Source organism: Hirundo rustica, chromosome 1, assembly GCF_015227805.2.
Source record: "Hirundo rustica isolate bHirRus1 chromosome 1, bHirRus1.pri.v3, whole genome shotgun sequence".
NCBI lineage: Eukaryota > Metazoa > Chordata > Aves > Passeriformes > Hirundinidae > Hirundo > Hirundo rustica.
In genome coordinates, this window is record NC_053450.1 from 111,023,527 (window position 1) to 111,044,163 (window position 20,637).

The 20,637-nt window shown below is 38.7% G+C and overlaps 1 protein-coding gene across 1 annotated transcript in view; it reads left to right on the plus strand.

Moving 5' to 3' along the window:
• Positions 1-8,868: 8,868 nt before the first annotated feature.
• The window catches only part of TRAK1 (trafficking kinesin protein 1), a 104,757-nt gene continuing 92,988 nt past the window's right edge, over positions 8,869-20,637 (plus strand). Inside the window, exon 1 of the mRNA XM_040082413.2 lies at positions 8,869-8,978. Coding sequence (XP_039938347.1) covers positions 8,893-8,978 — 86 coding nt within the window. The 5' untranslated portion in view covers positions 8,869-8,892. The remainder of the gene's footprint in view (positions 8,979-20,637) is intronic.

Sequence of the window (20,637 nt, forward strand, 5' to 3'; positions counted from 1 at the left end):
CTCTGTAGTGCAGTTAAATGCAGTTAAGCATTTTAGGTTTCTAACTGTGGATCTCTGAGATTTGCAGTTATTTTGTTGAGGAGCTTCATTTTATGGAATACTGCTAAACTGAGGTTTAATGAAAGGAGAGTGGGGAAATCCTGTGGGAACAGTGACTGTTGAACTGCTCAAAATGTAGGGATTTCAGCTTGCTTTCTGTGTTGATTCTTCAGCAAAATGCAAATTGAGTTAAGAATGAATGAATGTGTCCAACCCTTGAGGGTTTCTGTGCTTTGCCAGGATTGGGGGCCAGAGTCAGGAGTGGCCACATGAGTCTGTGCTGAGATCATTAGGCTGAGGACACCAGCTGTGCTATTATTAGGGGTTTTAAAGTCTATGGCAGATGTTCTTAGACTCTGTTCCAGCCCCCACATATGGTGTGGTAGAATACATGGAAAAAGAAATTCTGGCAAATTGTTTTTCCATTCAACAAACATATTTTAATTTTTCCCCCCCTATGTAGCTGTGGACAAGATACTTCTGTTAACTTGAATGTATTAAAAAACAGTTTGAAGTGTTTGAAACAAGAGCAAAAAATGTGTTCATGTGAGAATAAATACAAGTGCTTGCCTTGAAAAGGAAGACTTGAGGGTTTAGCCAGAACTCAAGTTTGGAAGTGTATGTGTTTTGCCATTTAAGTATTTGTTTTCTCTTTCCCTTACCACTGCTGTTTAGACAGGACCCTTTTTGGATTTCGAGTATGTATATAATGGAAAGCTATACCTGCAAAGATTTTGAATGATGGTGATGAGACAAAAGATGTAATATACACAGAGCAAAGAGTTAATAATAATGAGATTGAAGTCTTTGAACAGAAGTACTGCTCATTATGTTAGGGTGATACAGCACATAACATGAAGAAAAGCATGTTTTTCTTTTTGTTGTCGTAAGAGTTTGTCTTGTTTTGAATGTGTAATTTATTTTCTCTCTGGAAATCACTTAACCTGTTTAAGTACCCTCAAAGTATAAATCACAAGCTGCTCTGTGGAGTTCTGATATGCTCTGTGTTGTACAAAATGCAAAAGGGAGGTGTCTGCCAGGAAGATGCAAGTCTGATTTAATAGCAGAAAGTACATACGGAACTGAAGAATGCAAACTATTTATAATAGGTAACAAGTATGTCTCTATATCTCATGTGTTACAGGTTTTTTAGCTGTGGAAGTGTGTGGTTGCTAAGCAGAACACCAAATGTTTAAACAATTGCTTGTACATCATCCTTTCCTTTCTGTCATCAAAGTAGTTGGTGTTTTTTTGAGTCAGACCAGCTGAGATGGTGCATGAGTTGCCCTGTGTTGAGCACAAAGGGAGGAAATGCAACAGTTGAGAAGTTTATTATTTATGAATTTTTATGTGTCCATCTCTCAGCTTCTGAACTCTGAGGCAGCTCTCTCATACAGAGCTTTTTAGTATGATTAAAGAGAAAAGGACCCAAATTAAGCAATCTAACATGCAGTTCTTATTGAGGCTCTTTTGCATGCATTTTCTCTGTGCATGTTTCTTGCTGTTAGAAGAGGATGTTAGAAGAATAGACCATACCATTGAACAGAAAATCTGAGTACTCATTCTCTGCTTTATCTGTTACCAAGGAAACAGTGTGAGTGACCTAAAGGTTTTTGGGGTTTTTTTGTTCTTAAGTCAATGAACTGGGATTTTAATCAAATGTTCTGATACATTTGTAGGTGCATAATACTGATAAGGCATATCTCTCTAGATCTAGTCTGAATGTGGTTTCTCCTTTTGATTTCCCTGTCCCCAAACTGTTAATCTTTCTACCTTCTGTTAAGGGTGCTATTTTAAACCATTGGAGAGGCAGGTAGTTCTTCAGGCTGTTACCACAGTATGGTCTGAAAGAGTTAAGTGCATCTGTGTACTGCTCTGTAGGGAGCAATGAGATGTGTCCCCAGATGTCTGTGGTGGTTGATGTGAGTGGTGCTGTTCTACAGCTTATACCTGGTCATTTGAGAGTACTGCTCTGTGGTCGCACCCCAGGTAAGCAGGACTGTGTTCTGAAATTTGTGTGTTGATAACTCAAGTTGATAGCAGTGAGTGATCACTTGCTATTTGAGTAAGATTGTGACAGTCCACACAGCCACATAGCTCCTATGAAAAGAAGTTTCTCCTGTGTTACTGAGATTACAGTGTGGGACCCAGAGAAAATTTAAGAGGATTAGTCATGGCATGTTGCATTAAGTGTGACTGCTTAATCAGAAGGATTTTTTCCTGAAGATTATTTTCTTGGTAAAAGTGGGAAAATTAGGATCTTGATGAGCTCCAGAGGCTTGAAGCCTGGAGCAAGCAAAGTCTTAATGTGCTAACATGACTGGTTAGAAGGTGTTTTTCTCAGGTGAGAGTTGATCTATCACATCTGCATGATGGGAGGAGGCTGAGCTAAATTGCTTGTGGTATTAAGCTTGCCTTCATAGGTGGCAGGCCTTATTGGACTAGAACTGAGTGTTTATCTAGCTTCTTACAGTATCAACTACTTTGTAACTGAAAAATAATTGCTTGGATTAAAGTGGTTGAGTCGTGCACAGCCTTGCACTGAGAGTATTAAGCTTGGGTCAGCTCTCCCCTCTTCCCCCAGTTCTGAACTTTAGCAGCTTTTCTGTGGACGAGGTGGGAGGAGTGGAGCTTTGTTATAAACACATTGCAGAAATGTGTTCCTTCCTCTTCCAAGGATGTGCTTAGAGGAAGCAGTTATGCTTGTTAAATCTTAACTTCCAGGATGCTCTGCAACTCCAGTGGTGGCCATCAGTGATGTTGGTTCACATACTTTTTTTGGTAGAAGATTCTTACATGCAATGGGTTTGAGCTGAACAGTCAACAGTTATATTTTAATTTATCTGTAACTCTAGATTGCTTTAGACATATAAGTTCTCATGTGGGTGTGTATCTTTGTGGGTTGATGGAGCAAAACTCATCCTCTCACTGAACATATGTTCTAAGTCTCCTCTGTGAGAATATACAGGAGCCTAGTAGTCAGTTTTACTCCTTCTTCAGCCTTTATCAGTGTATTGTAAATATTGTGGGAACTACCAGGTAAGGGATATGTGTGTATTTGTTTTATGAAGGTTCATCTTGCTAATTGACAGTTTGATACATTAATGCATATTCCTTGGGTGTATTGGAAATGGGTTGTGGATTTGTTTACTTAGTAATTTATTTTTTAAATATCCCTCCCTTCTGCAAGCTTGACATTTCCTTTTTCTTGCTATCTTACCAGTATTGAGCAAGTTTCTGCTTCAAGTCAGCAGTAGAAAGATTTATGTTCTAAAATGAGTGAAGTTCTGAAGAAACAGATCTCCCACTCTCTCTCCCTTGTCCTAGTTTAAAATTGGATCTGCTGGCCTAACAAGAAGGGACTTACATTTCTTGCTCATTTTCCAACTGTCAAGCAAAGCATGTAGTCATGCTGAACAAAGCAGCAGCATTCCTGGATTCTTTTAATGATGTATTCAGAACTCCAGTGCCTCCTGATTTAATGAGTACAGTGAATGTATTCACAACTAACAAGAGTGTGCTCATTAAACACCAGTAAGTTAACTGTCCTATTCTCTTGTAGCAATCCAGTTCATAATTAAATGGTGCCATATCTGAATACAACACTGGGCTGTCAAATGGAGAGGTTAGATGTTCTGTGGATATGTGTGATTAGACGGGGTTGTTGGAGTATAAGTAATTTAGCTTAGCTTGTCTCACTGATAAGGATACTTTTCTTGGTGGAGACTGTTTACAGCTCTCCCAACCAACCAAAAAGCTTAAACTTAAGCAATCATAGTGTTAATTTAAATTGTCTTTTAGTGGATAACTTTCAGCTCTATATTCTACTCTGCTGCACTACTACTGTAGTGTAAATTTGAATTGTCACAGCTATAGTAACTGGATTTTCTAGACTGTACTGAGGGCAGAATCGGACCTTTGGTTGACTTTACTGCTACATAAACTTAGTCTTAACAATCCTGATAGTTAACTGGTGACATTTGAAAAATGAAGGGATCAGTTTAGTGTTTGGATTGTCAGATGCAGGCTGAACAAAGGTTAGACTGCTTAGAGGCATACAGGAGTTTGTTGGAATTGTCTGCAGTAATGTTAAGATAAAAGTAGCAACTGAGTTCTCACCTAAGTTATCTACCTCCTAATGTGCTTTTTTTTTCTCTTTGGGAGAATTGTGGATAGAAAATGTAAATTTTGAATTCTTGTCTTTGCTTTTAATCTCATGTCTATTCTGAAATATTTTTGTTTTAATAGTGACAGCCAGTATTTAATAATGGATTTGGAGGCAGAGGGAATTTGGGTCTGAGGGAGGGACAGTATATGCACTCTGTCTGCTTTTCTACTGAGAACCAACCTTCTGACACTGTTTTGGGGCCTTTTAGCATAATCAGGATGACACCAAGCCAGTTCTTGTTTCAAACCAGCTGACAATCTATTCTGTTTGTGCCGTCTGCCTTTCTCTAAACTGATTTCAGAATAAAGCCACACAGTCTTTTAGTACCTGTTTGCCATCTGGAAAATGAGGCTCCCGCGTGGATAGGGGCAGATGTACTGAATGTTTGATGCAGCCCTCTGCAGCTGCTGCCTCTTACCGCAGCCTGGCTGTACCTGGCTCTGATGTCTGTTCCTCAGCCACTCCCTGCAGGTCCTTGGCATGGGCTCCGGTGCAAGTCTGTCAAATGGATGCTGAACTCTCTGATAATTCCTCTTTTCCCCAAGAGCCATTTTCACTCGGATACACTGTGTAAGCATCACTGCTTGTCTCCTACTCTGCCCTTTCATGTGAACACTGAATGGGAAGGCTCCTTTTAAACATGAACTTCTGCTTTGATCACGCTAGTGTATGTTGTAAAACCTAGTCAAGAATTGTTTGATGTAATTCAAAGGAAGAAAATTTGCACACTCCAGAGCAAGGAAAGTAAGGAAGAACCTGTTCTTTCCATCTTTAAATAAGGGTGACCCACTCTTATTTATATAAAAGAGTTGATTCAAACTGGAAACCACTTGTTTACCTGACACATCCTATGGAGACGTGTGTGGAGTGAGCACACTGTGTAGAGAAGGACGACTGAGGTGAGGGGGAGACCTTGAGATGTCTGGTTTGTTTTAATCCTCAGTAAGACTTTCCCTGCTGGTTATCTGAAACAGTTGAATTTGGGTGGTTGGTATTTTTGTGTAACTCACTGATGGAGGTGAGTTGGGTACTGCCATTGGAATACCATATAAAACTGAGGCAGGGAAGGATCTTTTGCTTTCTACTTCTGCCCACAGGGGTTTTTTTTCTGTGTGTATGGTGCAGATTGGTAAAAGGCATGTGTGGTTTTTTTCAGTTGTGTGTTTGGTGGAGGGGACTGAGGATGATGGTTGCTTTGGTTTTTGTTTTTTGGGGTGTAGGACTGCCAGGACAGAGAGGGGGTATTTGGGGAAAATGCTGCTTTTGTTTTTGTCTGATTTCTGAAGTTGAGTTGTTTTTAACTTACTTTGATACCAGACCGCAAATGTGCATTAGATGAGGAAGAAAGTGGAGAGTTCCTGTGTTCCTCAAGCTTATTTTTGTAAGGTCTTAAATCTGTCTAAATTAATTCTGAACTTGGTCCATATTTGGCTTAAATGGTTTTGTAAAAATTCTGAATTTTGTATTTGGTTTACAGCTTTCTTATAGTAGCCATATAAATTATTTTATACTTTTAATATTAAGATAGTCTACAACTCTGTCTACTTGCTCAGGGAATAATCTGCTCTTTACTGACTATATCTGGGTAGCTGAAAAACTGAGACATATTCCAAATGTTCTAGTTCTGAATAATAATTTATCCTGCCTACATACAGTGTTTTCAGAGAAGCTGCGGGGGGAGGATTTCGGGCTGAGCACATTCTTGCTTGTGTGGGTATGAAAGGGCAGTGTAGGGGATATCCTTCACCAGGAAAATGATCCACAGTTTTCTCTACTTCATTATTCATTTTGATTTGGATCTTAAAGCTCCCTGGGCCCGATACCAGTTACTACAAAGGACAAACTTTTATTACCTTGCATTAGTAAAACAACACTAGTTATTAGCACAGGCAGGTGACTCCTTCCTCCAGTCTCTCTCGATTATTTTTAAAGACAATGATATTTTCATTCCTTACCATGAAGCTAAGATGGTAGTGAAAGCTATATTGCAGACTAATAAAATAATTTGGAAACATTGAATTGAAATACGTTTTAGGTAAAGGAAATAAGGAAATCAATAATTTTTTTTGTGCTTTGCATGTAGACTTATTATAATTGGTGGGGGTGTGTTGTTTTGGTTTTTTTTTTTAGGTTTTTTTTTCCCATAGCAAATGGACTATTAAAGAATAAATATGCCAGACAGCAGATTTAGCAGATTTAAATTACTTGGGATAACTTTGCTTTACCATCACAAAGCAGACAGTCTTGAGGATGTGCAGTGTCAGTAGATGGATGGCGTAGGTCATGCAGTGCTGGGTTGGTGCTGCTGTATTGACACAATGTTTTGTGGGTAAGCAGGAAACAACTGATTAATGTCTTGAGGATTTGAAGGTAGTATTGTGTCAGCAAAGTGACTTCATAAAAATCTGTATGTAAATAGCCTGTATCTGTCTATATACAAGATTTAGTTGCCAGTCAACTAGAGTTAAATCCTAATTTATCTCCCTTGATATTTAACAGTCTGGCAGAGGATAAATAATTTTACTGCCAGTTCATTCTTGATTATAGTGTCAGCACATGTTCCTGCTATTGAAGATACAGGGGCAAGACAGATGGGAGACGGTAATTACATGGACTCATTGGGAAGCCTAAAAGAAAAGTGTTGGTCGGAAAATTCTTAGTTCTCATAAAAACTGCTCTGCAACTTAACTCAAAAATTAATGAAAACAGAAAGCAGATTTTCACAAGATGCTTTATTACCTCCTGTGATTTTTGAGGAAGCATCTCTTGAAATCCCAACTTGTACAGAAAGGATATGAATAGGAAATCTCTCTTAGTTCTGCATTCTGCTGGGAAGAAACACTTTTCTCTGCAATTTCAGCCTTTAAAAGAGTATTTTATTCTCTTCCTTGACCACTGAGAGTGCTATATTTGTATATTGCTGCAAATGTTTGTTCTGGGTTTTCTTTAACTGATTGCTGAAGGTCTACTGCTGTGTTTCTTTCCTTTCTTTTTTTTTTTTTCTTTTTTGCTTGCTTTGGGAAGAAAGGAGACTTCAGTCCTGTGAGGTTTTTTGTGGTTTGTTTTTTGTTTGTTTGTTTTTTACTTTAAATCTTCTTGTGTCAGTATCAGGCTCAAATTTAATTTCTTTTACTGCAGGTGTTTCAGTTTATGCTTATGATGAAGTACAGAAATGCAAACAGAGATGGAATTGTATTTGCAAATGTAAATCACCTCATCAAATCCACCATTCACCATATGGTGAATTGCAGTCTGCTGTAATCAGAGCCTGATGCTTGGAACAGTTCTGTGCTTTACTGTGTTAAAACTTGGAGTCAGGACTGTTGTGAAGCAGGAAAACTGGTGTGAAAAGACACTGGGAATACCTGGAGTTTCACTGATTAAGTAAATGACAGTACATGGATCCTAAAGGCTGGATGTTATCAAGCCATACAGTTATGCTCACTTTGGAACTGAGGAATAATCATAGAATCAGATTACTTTGGGTTAGAAGGGACTTTTAAAAGGATATTTTTTATTTGACTAGAGTTGCCAGCAGCCAAAAGATTGATGCAGTGAGGAGCAGTGTAAGTAACCATTGATGTAAGTGTGAGTCTTTTGATTAATTACAATTGAACTTTTAAAAATCTGTTTAGTTAGATATAATTGGGGAGGTGACTTGTAATAAGCAAAATCAGGTAAGAAATGCTTAGAATTGTGTTATTTGTCCTTATGTCTGAAGGAACGTCTGGCTTGGAATATTTTTTCACAGAGGGAGTTGCATTTTGTATCTACAAAGATTCAAAAGTTTATCCTTGGTGCAGGCTTGCCCTGGAAGACAATGTTTGCACATCCCTTTGTTTTGACACTATGTTTTCAGTTGGATCAGTCCACAAAAAAAAATTGTTGCTCAGAAAAGAGGTGGCTGCAATGGCAAACTTTTCCTTAATGTGAGGGAACAGGAGGCTGGCTGAGAAGAACTGTTGAGGTTTGTCTTGGAGGAGAAGTTGAGAAAGGAAGTTCTTCAGTTTTCTTGAGGAATAATAAAGTATTTTCAAATTCTTAGAAGTCTGGTGAGCTGACAGGTCATACCCTACAAAAAAATGCCATTTTGAGAAGGGCAGAGTTTGTGACTGGCTTTACCTTGAAGGATAGCTTCAGGAAGAAGGAGTTTAACTTGTTGGAGTACATGTGTGATTGCCAGATGAGCTCATAGCTCTGTTCTCTCATGCGTGTTTCAACACATGCAACAGAAAGCCTTAGTCTTTTGAGATGCGTGCAGTTTTAACGTATGGCTTTATTTTGCTCTGTAGGTAAATCTTACTACTTCTGTGAAGACTCTGGAACACTGCAGTGTTCTCCTCATATTGAGAAGGAAAATATTTGCCACCATCTGTTCTGTCCAGAGGACTTTTGTATATGGGTGTCTATAGAACTTTGTTCTCAGATTAAAAATTTTCAATGTGGTTACAAATGTAGATATTGTAATATGCATTTAAAAGATCAAGGTTTTAATGCAGCAGACTGAAAAGAGGAGTAGCCTAACCCTGTTTGATTCCATTTGGTAGTTTGTGTAACTGCTCTGCCAAGAGAGGGTGAGGAAACTTGTGCATGAGCCAAAGTTACAATTGCATTCAAATGACCTTACAGTATCAGGAACTGTTCATGTGGGGAAAACACAAATAGAAGCAGCACTTGCTGGCCAAATGGTGAGATTCTGGTGGGGAAGAGGAGACACAAGAAAGGAAGAATGCAATGCAGATGGCCAGGAGCAAAAGGAGTTGAAAACCAGGTACAGCAGGGGCTGTTATGGAGTCGTGATCCCCCAATACTGTTTGTTGCTCTTAGAGCTAAGCTGTGACTGTAGTGTGTATGTAGTGTGTGTGCAGAAGCATTATTGGCCATATTTTAAATTAACTCAGACAAAAGAAAGAAACATGGCAAGCACTGCTTTAGTATTTTTCATTTTCCCTTACTCAGCAGTTTAGTTGAATGCTGTTTTTCAGCTGTTGCAGTGCATAACGCTGCCCGGTGTCTTTCTCAAATACTGCTGAGCTGCTGTTGTGTTCTCAGATGCAGCTTTAGACTGGTGGAGCAGGGGTGCAGACTTATGCTTTGGTGTTCAAAAGTAGGTTAGTGACAGTGTATTCTGCTTCAGTGGGTCAAGGATCACTGTTTTCTGTGGTTGCCTCCCTCCCTGCCTCCACGCCTAATGTTAGTAAACTGGTGTGTTATTGACCACCATGAGATTTTTTTGAGAATAAACCAGAAGGAAACTGAGCTAATATTTTAAGGTTACAGATAAAACTGCTTAGGGCATCAGGTCTCTTAAGTTTTGATATTATTGTTAAATATGTGCTATGTTGAGAAACAGGCAGATCCGTGCAAGAGGAGTTACTTGCACACTTTTGCAGACTTTCAGCTGCAAAGAAATCGCAGTTATTTCAGACGCTTGTATTGTCCTATATTTGTAGGACAATTAATTTGTCACCAGCTTCTGTTGGTAATCTTGGTGTTAATATATATGCTATGAGTGTTAATGTTTGTGTATTCTGATAGGTAATTTGGTAGCTCTTAGCCCATTTTTTGAAACATGCCATTAATGATGCCTGTCTAATTAGTATCCTGGATTTCATTCTGTTAAACTGAAAATTCTTAAAATAGGAGCTTACACATGGGTGTTTCCTTTGAAACGTGAGGACTTGGACTAAGGTTATTGTCATTTTATTAAGCTTATTTTCTGCATGAGATTTGAGTTTGCTTTTCTAATTTGTATTTAAATTCAAAACCAGACCTTTAAAACAGATAAAAAAGCAAACCGGTTCAAAATTATTGCTCATTATGAATTATGAGCAGTATGAACTGTTTTCTTTGTAGAACTTTTTTTTTTAAGAACAGTTTTTCTTTTTAAATCCAATGTCTCTAGAATATTAGGTTCCTGTTGGAGAGTTACGTTCTTACATTCTGCTGGCTGGAAGGCAGGAAAGCTCTTTCGATTTTTCCTCCCCAGCTTGATTTTCATTGCTATAATCAAACAAGGAGCAACTTTTTATAATGTGCTTGTTCTTTTTTGCTACTGCACAACTTGGCTGTGTCTGAACTCCCTGAAAAGAATGAGTATGCTTGGTGGATTTGTAAAAAAACCCTTGCAACAGCTTCTAATCAAGTTTAACTTCATTTTTTACATATTCTTTGATACAAAAGGCATTTCAACTTCCAAAGTAGTTTATAGGGCATTTCTATCATTGGCAGCTTTTGAGCTTTGGAACAATGCCCATAATAGCTGTTCCTTGCTCTGTGATTGACTGATTTGAAGGAAGCTGACAGTTCTTAATGAAAAGCTTTGCATTTTAAAACTTTTAAAATAAATACTTCGGATGTGAACTACCTATGATACCTAAAATCCGGAATACACTCAAAAAAAATCTCAGTGCTACTCAGTGAAATTGTTTTCAGACTATTGTAGGAAGGCAAAGGGGTGGAAATGAGATGTTTTTGTAGTGCTTTTAGCATCTCTGATAGGACGTTGCAAATGTAATTGTAGTTGGGCAGAGATGGAGCTCATATCAGGCAGAAATAATACCCTTATTGTTGGTTCTTTTTAATCCCCTTTCAATCCCCACTGGTTCAGGTAGGATTATATTACAACAGAATTGCACTTAAATCCTAGTAGAAGCCCATGTCCTTAGGGAAGTAGACTAGAAAAAAATCCGAAGTGTTCTTGACTGAAATACATCTGATGGGTTCTTGTTCATTTCTGTATGGTTCACTTTTTTTCCTATTGTAAATTCACATTTCACCTCCTGGTAAAATACATAAACATACAGTGAATACAATGACATTTTCTCCCAGCTTACTTAACTTACATTTTCTTTTTCTTTAAGATAAGTCTACTTCCAGTAAGGTGCTTGTATTCATCACAGAGTGGTTCAGGATTTGTCCCCACTGCTTTTGTTTATCTCTAAAATACAGAGGAACAGCTGCCTTGTACAGGTGTTGAGCAATTTTCAGTTTGTAGAGAGAAAGTCTTTTTGCAGAAACATGTTAAATATTTTCAACAGGCTTACTTCTTCTCGAACCCTAAACCCCCTCCCAGGCCCCACTTCGTGTGTCCCAGGTGTTGCTGTTAAATGTATGTACTGCTATGGAAAGGAATGCAATCAAAAGAAATGTTTCTTACTGGTTAACTGTGTACTAGGAAGGAAAATTGATCACAGATGAAATTTATGTCAAAGGTGCCATAAGAAACAGGAGGTCTTGTCCAGCGAGCAGTTTGGTTCTACACATGTGAAGGGAGCTTGGATGAAAGCAAACAGTAGGTCTGTACTAAAACTGCAGTCTGTACTGGCTAGGAAGGAAATAGAATAACTTTAAACAGAACTGAAAGTATTGGGCCTGATCTATAATACATTTACTAGCCTTCCTAACTAGGACTTCTGGTTGGAATTATTCTGAGACAATTCAAATATGAAGTTAAAGACTGAGGAAGATGTGTGGCCTTTTAGAGCAGTACAGTTTGCCTTGAAGTCATCATGAGGCTGTTACAGGAGTTACTGGGAAAACCTGAGAATTAGAAGTGATAGGAGTATTTCACCTTTTGGGTTCCCTGTTGTTAGATTTTTAAGTACTGAAACTATTTTCTCGTCAATTATCATAATTTTTTGGCCTTTGATCCCACCTCCTTCAGAAATCCTTTTTCTCTAAAAGAGATGAAATGTGCTTCCTGATGTCATGAGACTTGTCACATACAAGGTTTTATCAGAGAACTGGGCCTGAAGGTCAAAAAGGTAGCTGACAAAGAAACTTTCAATTGCTGCCTAGTTAGGCTCTAAAAATCATGTGAACTTTAAGCCACTCGAGCTTAATTTAGTGGAAGACTAGCCTGAGAGGCTTAATATAGACAGCTCAGATATCATGTGGAAACTCTAATATAGACGTGTATTGATATAAGAGACCTTGAACTTATTTTTATTTGTTCCTCATCAGATCATTTGTTTGCTTCCCTCCCTTAACCACCCCACTCTTTATTCTCAGGAAATGCAGTAAAATGGCAGCTGGTACTGCACAGCTACACCTGACTGTACCAGGGAGAGTAAGGGAAAATTGGCCTTTGGATACTGGCACTTGTTTTGATTTGCTCAGCTTTCAGTGGAGTCTTCAGTAAACTTTTTTGGTGCTCTTCCTGGTAACTTTGACTGTGAATAAGTGAAATTAGTAGTGACTCTGGTCAGGATATCCTTCTGCTTGCTGAGAAGCATTAGTGACTTCTGAAAGATGCAAGGTCGTTGGGATTTCTACTTTTTTTTTTACTTTCTTTTTTTCTCTTTATGTCTTAGAACCAGTTTATTTGTATGTCTCTCAATATTGTAGCTTCAAATTATAGCTATTACATCAAGAGCATAATGATTTTTAATTCTGTTCAGAAAACTTCTTTTTTTCTTGTCTGGTCATTAGCAAAACAGCAGTAGGAAGGTCACAGTGTAACTGACGTGACTTGCCCTCTGATGGAAATGTCATGGGAAAAACAAATGGATGGGTAGATTCCCAATCTTCTGTGTTTACAGTAGCCATGGAAAGTTGTGCTTTGTTAAAATCTCCGTCAGGCTTAGGAAAAAAGCCACCCATACTCTTAAATCTTTACTTAAAAATACACCTCAGCTCTTAAAAGCAATTTATTTGGGATAAAATCATACTGTTGGTTTGGAAACAGCTGGGGGATTTAACTGTACAAGAAAAAATGTATGTGGAGCAGGTGGTGTTGATATACTCTGAGTCTTCCTAAATTTACCGTCCTTAATGCAATCACCATCTATGACATGTAATTGTACTTAGGATCTGTAATTTCATAACAGGTGAATTTAGTTTGGGAAATAATGTTATGAAAGCAAGAGTGTTGTCCACCTCAACATCCTGTCAAAACCAGAGTAAGTAGGACACCTTCACGTTCAAAAATATTTTAAACTGATGGTGAACGTTCCACTACTTAAATTCTGTGTGAACAAAGAAAACGTCTATGAACCATATAGAATGAGGGGAGGAATTAGAGTCAGGTTGCGGAGTTTTTGCTGTCATGACACAAGAGCCATGTTGTTCATCCTTTTTAAACAGGTCACAGTACTCTTCTGTGGTAGCACTGAGTGGTAGAAGTTGCAGAAGTTTGTGATCTCCACAGGGAGGACAGTTTTGTGTATGAAGTTTCTAAGTCTTGCTTTTTCTGTGTCTTTCTGAGAGACAGCAAGTTGCTTTTGAATTAAAAAAATCAAAAATACAGAGTTTGTAAGATGAACAAGTGACTGAGTGTTTTTGGTGTTGAAGCACTCTTCTCATTTCATAAAGTGCCATTAAAATTATTCTCCCTTCTCAAGGCTTGGTGGAAACATGCTTTGCATACCTTTTGGAGACTAACTGGCCTTTGATTCTGTAGAGCTCGGGGCTTTGGGTAATAAAGGATTTCATGTACATTTTTCTGTAGTGATCACAGCATGCAGTGAAGCAGCAAAGTCCACAGTGCAGGCATCCATACGGATGTGACATGGGCAAGTCTTTTAATCCCCTGTCTGTTTTATAACTGTTTTATAGCAGGAAAAATAACTTTGAATGTGGAGAGCCTTCCACTTGCTTACAGAATGTTACATATGTTATTACATGTTCATTCTGAAGACTTCCACAGAAACAATTGTGGAAGACTGGTGAATTGCAAAGCAATATATATTTAAGTGCATGAAGTTCAAATTATCAATATGATTCTAACATATTTAGATTTTACGGTAAGTATTGCTTATTATGCAAAACCCTCAGCTTTCTGAGATTGCCTGTGAAATATCTGTCACCTGGGGAACAAAATATGTGTTCTGTCTATAGTGGTCATGGATAGGCATGCAGTAAAGGCTTCCCTATCTCAGCAACCATTCTTTAGTCTGTCTTTTCAGACTCTTGTCATCAGACTGAGCTGCGGAGCTGTTACTAAGTTTGCAGAAATGTTTTCCGCTGATAGTGTGCATGTCTTCTAGCTGAGAAGTTATTTTTAGCAGTCTGGTGAGACTCTTAGAGTCACTGAGGGGCAGAGCTCTGGTGAAGATCTGGAAAAGGGAGCTGCCTGCCAATGGAGTGGAATGGAAGAGGGGAAAATGGTACCATTAATTTCCAACCATCTTTTTCTATTTTTGAATCCATTGTTCTTACCTGGTTACTTGCAAAGAAAAGGCACATTTCCTAGGTTGGTAAATTTGTGTTTGGCTGGGAATAATTTCTGTGTTACTGAGGCAAAATTGGTAGAATTGCCTGAGTGGAAACTTCCATTTTCACTATGATGATGTTCAAGGGCTGCTCAGATCTCAATGCACACCTTTTAACTAGAGTGAATCTGCAAGGTGCTGCTTTTCACTCTGCCATGGTGGAAAGGCTCTGACCTGAGACAGTTTGTATGAAGTCAGAGTTATATTAATCTGTTTAGTGCATTTGCTAATATACCAGGCCTTTTCCTGACTCTGTAGTATCCAAGAAAAGTTAATGCACAGTTAAACAGTGCCACTGAAAAAGCAAGTAGTTTTAAATTGTGGAACCTTTAATTTGACCATAATACTTAGCTGCAAGCAGCTTTTTAATGTTTAAAATTTGGTAAAACCCCCATGAGGCTTAAACCCATTTTATTCATAGAACTATTATGTAAAAAATTGATGAGGTAGAAAAATAACAGAAAGCACAAGAGGGTCCATTAGTTTACATGCTTATGTGCTGAAAGCCGCTGTTTTTTCCAGATGGCAGAATAGATAGTGGGACTCACCTAAGTAAATTGCCATGCTTTTCCTCTCTTCCAATTTTTTCTTACTTTTAATGTGTGTTTTTAGTGGTATAATCAAATGTCAACCCCAGTCTTTCAGTCTCCACGTGCATGGCTGAGTGAATGCATTTTTCTTTCATATTTATCTTTGCAAAGAAAATCTGTGGGTGGAGAATTTAAGATTGGATTTAGAGTGGTTTGGGACTTCTCTAAATGACATACCTGGGAATGCTGCCACATAGCAGACATGTTTCAGCGATGTGTATTTTACTCCTGTAGGACACCAAAGATGAAGTAAGGTAGGCTGTGACAGGTTGCTACTGACAGTGTTCATAAAGTGACACTCCATGCAAGAGAAGGTTTGCAGGCATGCTGAAGAGCATTGTTCTTTCTTGTTAACTGTTTTGGGGTAGGTTTTATATGTTCCACCATGCTATTTCTTTATAGGGGAATAGTGTCATTTATCTGATATGAAAAAACTTCTCCCTTTCTTACCTGAAATTAACTTTGAAGATATTTGTCTCTGTTTCCTCGGACCAGACAGAATGACTTCATGCTGAATGTCATCCCTCTCTGTTTTGACCAGTAAGCATTGGTCCTGCTCACAGTATTGTGCAATGGCCGACTTTTGTGCTATATGTGCAGTTATGTGGATTTTTTGGGGCTTCATCCAGTGGTGCACTATATTGTCTGTATAGGATATTTGTAGGAAAGTTTTGCATATGGCACTTCAGTTTTGTTGAGCTGGTTATTTTCTTCCTGCTGTTAGGTAGAACACGCGATGTGCTCTGGATAATTTGCAAACTTGCTTAGCTGAAGTTGTTTTATTTTTACAGCTGTTTTTAATTTGTCTGAAGTGCACAGGCCATAATGGTTAAAACCTGGTGTCATCCCTTGTCTTGCAACAAAGGGAATAGGTGATGAATCGAACTGTACTGTGGTAGCGAAACATGAAATATTTGGTTTTAAACACTTTATGGCATATGTGTCTCTGCTGAGGCTGATGATTGTGCAGAATAACACAAAATGAAGTGGTCAGTGTCCTCTCTAGTTTCCTTGAACTTTGGTTGTGAATGTCCTGGAGGCACTGTGCAGCTGTATTACCTGTTTGGATGTTTGGACCAATGATAGAGTATGCTCAAATTCCCTTCCTGCTTTCATCTATATGAATATACACTGCTGCTGTGCACTAATCCATATTCTACATTATTTTGATGTGATTTGTAAATAGATGTACAAATTCAAAGAACTGAGCAGAATAGATTAATATATCTTCAGTGACGTAGTTGTGATGCATGACCACAAAATCAAGCTTCTTATTGAATGAGAATAAACTTGTTCAAGGGGAAAGAGGAAAAATCTGTCAAAATTCAAAAACCTGCACCTAAACACCCTCCAGTAAGTCACTAATGCACTGCAGCAGCAAGAAAATAGTAGTCTTTGTTCTAGCTTTGTGTTTGAGGTTTGTGTGGTTTCTTAATTGCACTATAAATTGATATCTCTATGTAGGGCCCTTTGAAAATCAACAGCTTTGTTCTTCAGTGCATTCAGGTCTGAACACAATGTAAAGATTGAGGAAGAATGGAAATCTATGAAATGGCACTATTATACAAAAGTTTTTTGAGAACTTGAAAGAAAACAAAAACAGCCCACCGAAGAACCCAGAGCATACTGCCAGTTCTTCAGAGATCTGTTGTCTATATCTGGACTAGTTTTACATTGTTCTTTCCTACCTCACTGTAGATTTAGCATGAATTATCAGAAATCAGTGGGACTTGTAAAACGCCCTTCTATTCCGTATCGACATGACTGTATGAGAATTAACTTAGCAGTAGGATTCTGTGGGAGACCATCTAGGTGTATGCTGTGGTGTTTGCTTGGAGTTTCACGGTCTGTTCTGGCAGAACTGGTCTCTTCCCTGCCCCGTCTGGCATACTGTGCAAGTGATCTTAGCCTAGAAAGTTGTGAATCCAAGTCAAGCTGCTGACCTTTTCCTCCTGCTTATTAATAAACCTTCGTGTTTCTCCTGCAGCCAGTGTATAGAGTGAGACTGGGGACGAGCACTTCAGCAGCGTCTCACCCTGCTGAGAAGGTGGCAGCGTGCCTTTCTCGGGTTGCACAGAGACACTTTGGGCTGCGGGCTGGGGCTGTGCAGGCAGCTGCTGTGGAGTCTGCACTGAGCAGCGGCTTTGAAGAAAGGGCACAAGTGGTGGAACTGCAAACCTACCCTGGCAATCTGTTAGAAGAGGTCAAGGAAGGTTCTGGTGCAGCTTGTTGCTGCCAACACATTTACCCAGACTTGGTGCTCCTTGAAAGCTGGCTGCTTTCCTAAAATGCAGGAAGGACAGTGGCTTATTTTGGCCTTGACCTGTCAGTTGCTGGTGTTGGTGATGTTGGAAGTTTACAAGGGAATTACTGCTAGGTTGAGTCACCGGAAACTTACCTGTGCTTCCTGTTCTGGCCATGAATATTCCTGCTTAATGATGAATATCAATAGGGTGTTTTTATTCAATACTGTAAGTGAGATATATACATTCTATTTGTTCTTCCTTTTTTGTTTCCATGATGAGGGACAGGTGTGTGAAAACTGAGTCATGGGACCTTACAGAGACATTAAAGTTCAAAAAAGAGAAGTGTAATATTGTAAAGAGAAGGTTTTAAAGTGATGGCAGAATGTTTCACTGAGAAGAGCAGAAAATAGTTCTTGGTGGAAATTGAGGGTCTTGCTGAACCTTGTGTTTGGTACGGGCGAATAAACTGTATTTCTGAAAACTGCATCTGGATCCGGAATAGCAAGGGACTTAAGGGTGGTCTAGTATAGCCACATCTCTACTATGCACTAGGAATAGCTACAATATTTAATTCCATGTATCCTGGTAGACGAAATACTGCAGTTTTCTCTTTAGAATACAGTCTTGTGTTTTTCTTGAACTGCTGCATGAACTGTCTGGACTGCTATGTTCTTCTGACCAAAGGGATGACCAAGAATTTGTTAAAGAAAGCTGAAACCTATTTTCATGGGGCAAGTGATAGCTCAGAGACCTTTGCCATTATTGGGCATACTTTTTAATGTTATTTCAGCATTTTTTACTGAAAATTGTGTTCGAGCTCAAACCCTCAGGCAGATTCACTCTAGTATTTCATCTTGCTTATGCTTAAAGCATGACTAAATTTAAATCAAAAGTTTTTCTATATGAACTGTAAAACAAGTTAAGTAGATTGGCTTCATTTCAGTGAAGTCAGTGCCTACATAGAATATAAAAGTATTTTTCTAAAATTTCTCTTTTAATTATGTGATATGCAGTCCTTTCTACACAAGTTAATTTTTTCCTTCTGGTGCATTAAGTTGCAAGGAATTGCTCTCCAGACCTTCTTCAGTGGCAAGGAGAGCTTCATATTCTCTCTTGACAGTAAAAGAGAAATGATAGAGCTTTGAGGTCTGCTGTAAGAACATATTGGACAGAGAACTGAAAATTAATGAAGGCTTAAATAATGAAATGGAGGGTGCGCTGTCTCCAAGCACTTTTTAAAGTTACTGGCTTTAGTTGTCAAATCTTAGCTTCTTAACTTTTTTAGCTCAAATAAAAGTTTATATATCAAATGAGCATCCTACACAGGGAATTTAAGAGTAGGTAATATTAAGGCTTGTACTTGTAGGCCTTGCTTTCCATTTTTACCTGTTGCTCTTGAAATCTGAATCTTCCACAACTCCCTTGACAGAAGCTCACTTCTTTGTGCACAAGCCAAAAATGTGAGTCTTTCAAGTAGACAGACTATTACTTTGGCTTTAGTGATACTTTCCCATGATCTCAAAATGTATCATCTTCTTCAAATGTAATTGTGGGTGCTTAAAATCCAGAACATGTTCCAGTCTTATTACAGTTATTTTGAGAAAAGTGAGTATTGGGAATGATAATTTTCCTTGTGCTGGAATATGTATGAGTCAAGGGAAATGAATTCTGATTGTGGTTCTGAGGCTTATAGGACCATTGCTCTGCCAAGTTAAGTCATGAAAAACCATTTTGAAGGAGGACATTTCTAAGCATCAGAATATACTTGTTTTGAGAGAGGCTTTCTTTTAAACTGAGGATGGGCAACATTAGTGATTTTTAAAATATTTTTCAACTGAATAAAGAAGTGCTTCAAATGCTGAGTTTTCCAACCTTGTAAAGCTACATGTTGTTCTCTGCACTTTTACGTGTAGCATGTCTCTGTAGTATTTTACTGAATTGGTTCCATTTCTTTTATTGCCCAAGAAAGGGCTGCTTTTGATACTGTAGTGAAAAGTTCCACTTTGAGAGAAATTTCAGTCTTGCACACAAAGAGCAAAATCTTTAACATATAGGAAAAAATGTTTGTCTAAGACCTGTTTTCCTCATGGGAAGCTGGCTGGGTTGTTTGCCTGAGGCTGTTGGTAGGCTCTGAATGCTTTCTGACTGGGTGCTAAGATAGAAATAAGTCCTAAGGCATGCTGTTAAGTGGGGAACTGAATTGGCTGATGATAGAGCAGGTCAGCTTGTCTGGTCCACTTACAGTAGTTTTTGGTCTCAGTAGAGATTTCTGCTCGAGCAGGAGCTGTCTGAGAGGCAGTTTGGTCAAGGGTTTTCTTATTGCCTGTGCCATGAATCTGCTAAGTGAGGTTCAGTGCCCAGGACTACCTGTTTTGTGTTTTGGAGACCATGTACATTTGCATAGGAATTTTTCGAAGGACAGCTTCAGAAAGTGCTTTGTCACAACTGCTTTCCAATGGTTTCCAAACCACTTTCCAAATTCAGTTTCCAGATGGTCTGGAACCAATTGATCCATCTGCACTGAGTGAATCCAAACTTCTGTTTTTGTGGTTCTTTGGGGAAAGCCACAACGTGGGATTTCAACTCCAGTCTGTATCTAAGTAAGATAGTCTGCAAATGAAGCAAAAACTGAGCTTGTATTGTGTTTAATTTGTATTTATACCCCCTAGCTTAAGCTCTTGTGTAGTTCTCCCCTGTAAGGAGACCTTTTTTTCCACTTTCATTTTGCTTGGGGTTGGTGGTTTGTTTTGTTTTGTTTTTTGTGTGTAAAGACTGTGTCACAGCTTTGCTCTTGCCATCTTCGTGTTAATGCCCCTTGAATTCCAGCTGTTCTAAAATCTTTGCTTGTGTGACTTTGACTTTAATGGCACTAAGCCACGGATAATTGGCTCAGTTTCCTAAAATTCCACAGCCTGTTGTTAAGATAAACATTTCTGGGTTCCCAAGAACACAGACACATGTATATGGTAATATACTGATTATACGGAGCAACCTTTAAACAACAAATTCTTATTTTCCTATTTTATTCTCGATGTTGAGACATAAGCATCAGAAGCAGAAAAACGCCTTGACAGAGTAATTGTGCCAGTTTTTAAACTACATTTGTAGCCTTTTGAGAAGGGCCGTGAAATGGCTTTGTTTTGCTGCAGCCATTAGCCCCTAGGGGAGCTGGAGGGAAGCAGTCCTGCCTTGGAATGGTGTGTGTTGAGATGCACCCGCATTAGTCAGGGGCACACGTCTCAGTTGCTGGGAAGGCCGTGTGACCGAGGCTTTGGTGTAAGGCCCTGGATTGTCGGTTCTTTAGGAATTTGTCATCTTGTTATGTCACTCCTCAACACTGGTACCTAAAGTGCCTTTTAGAGTTCAGATACCAACAAGTG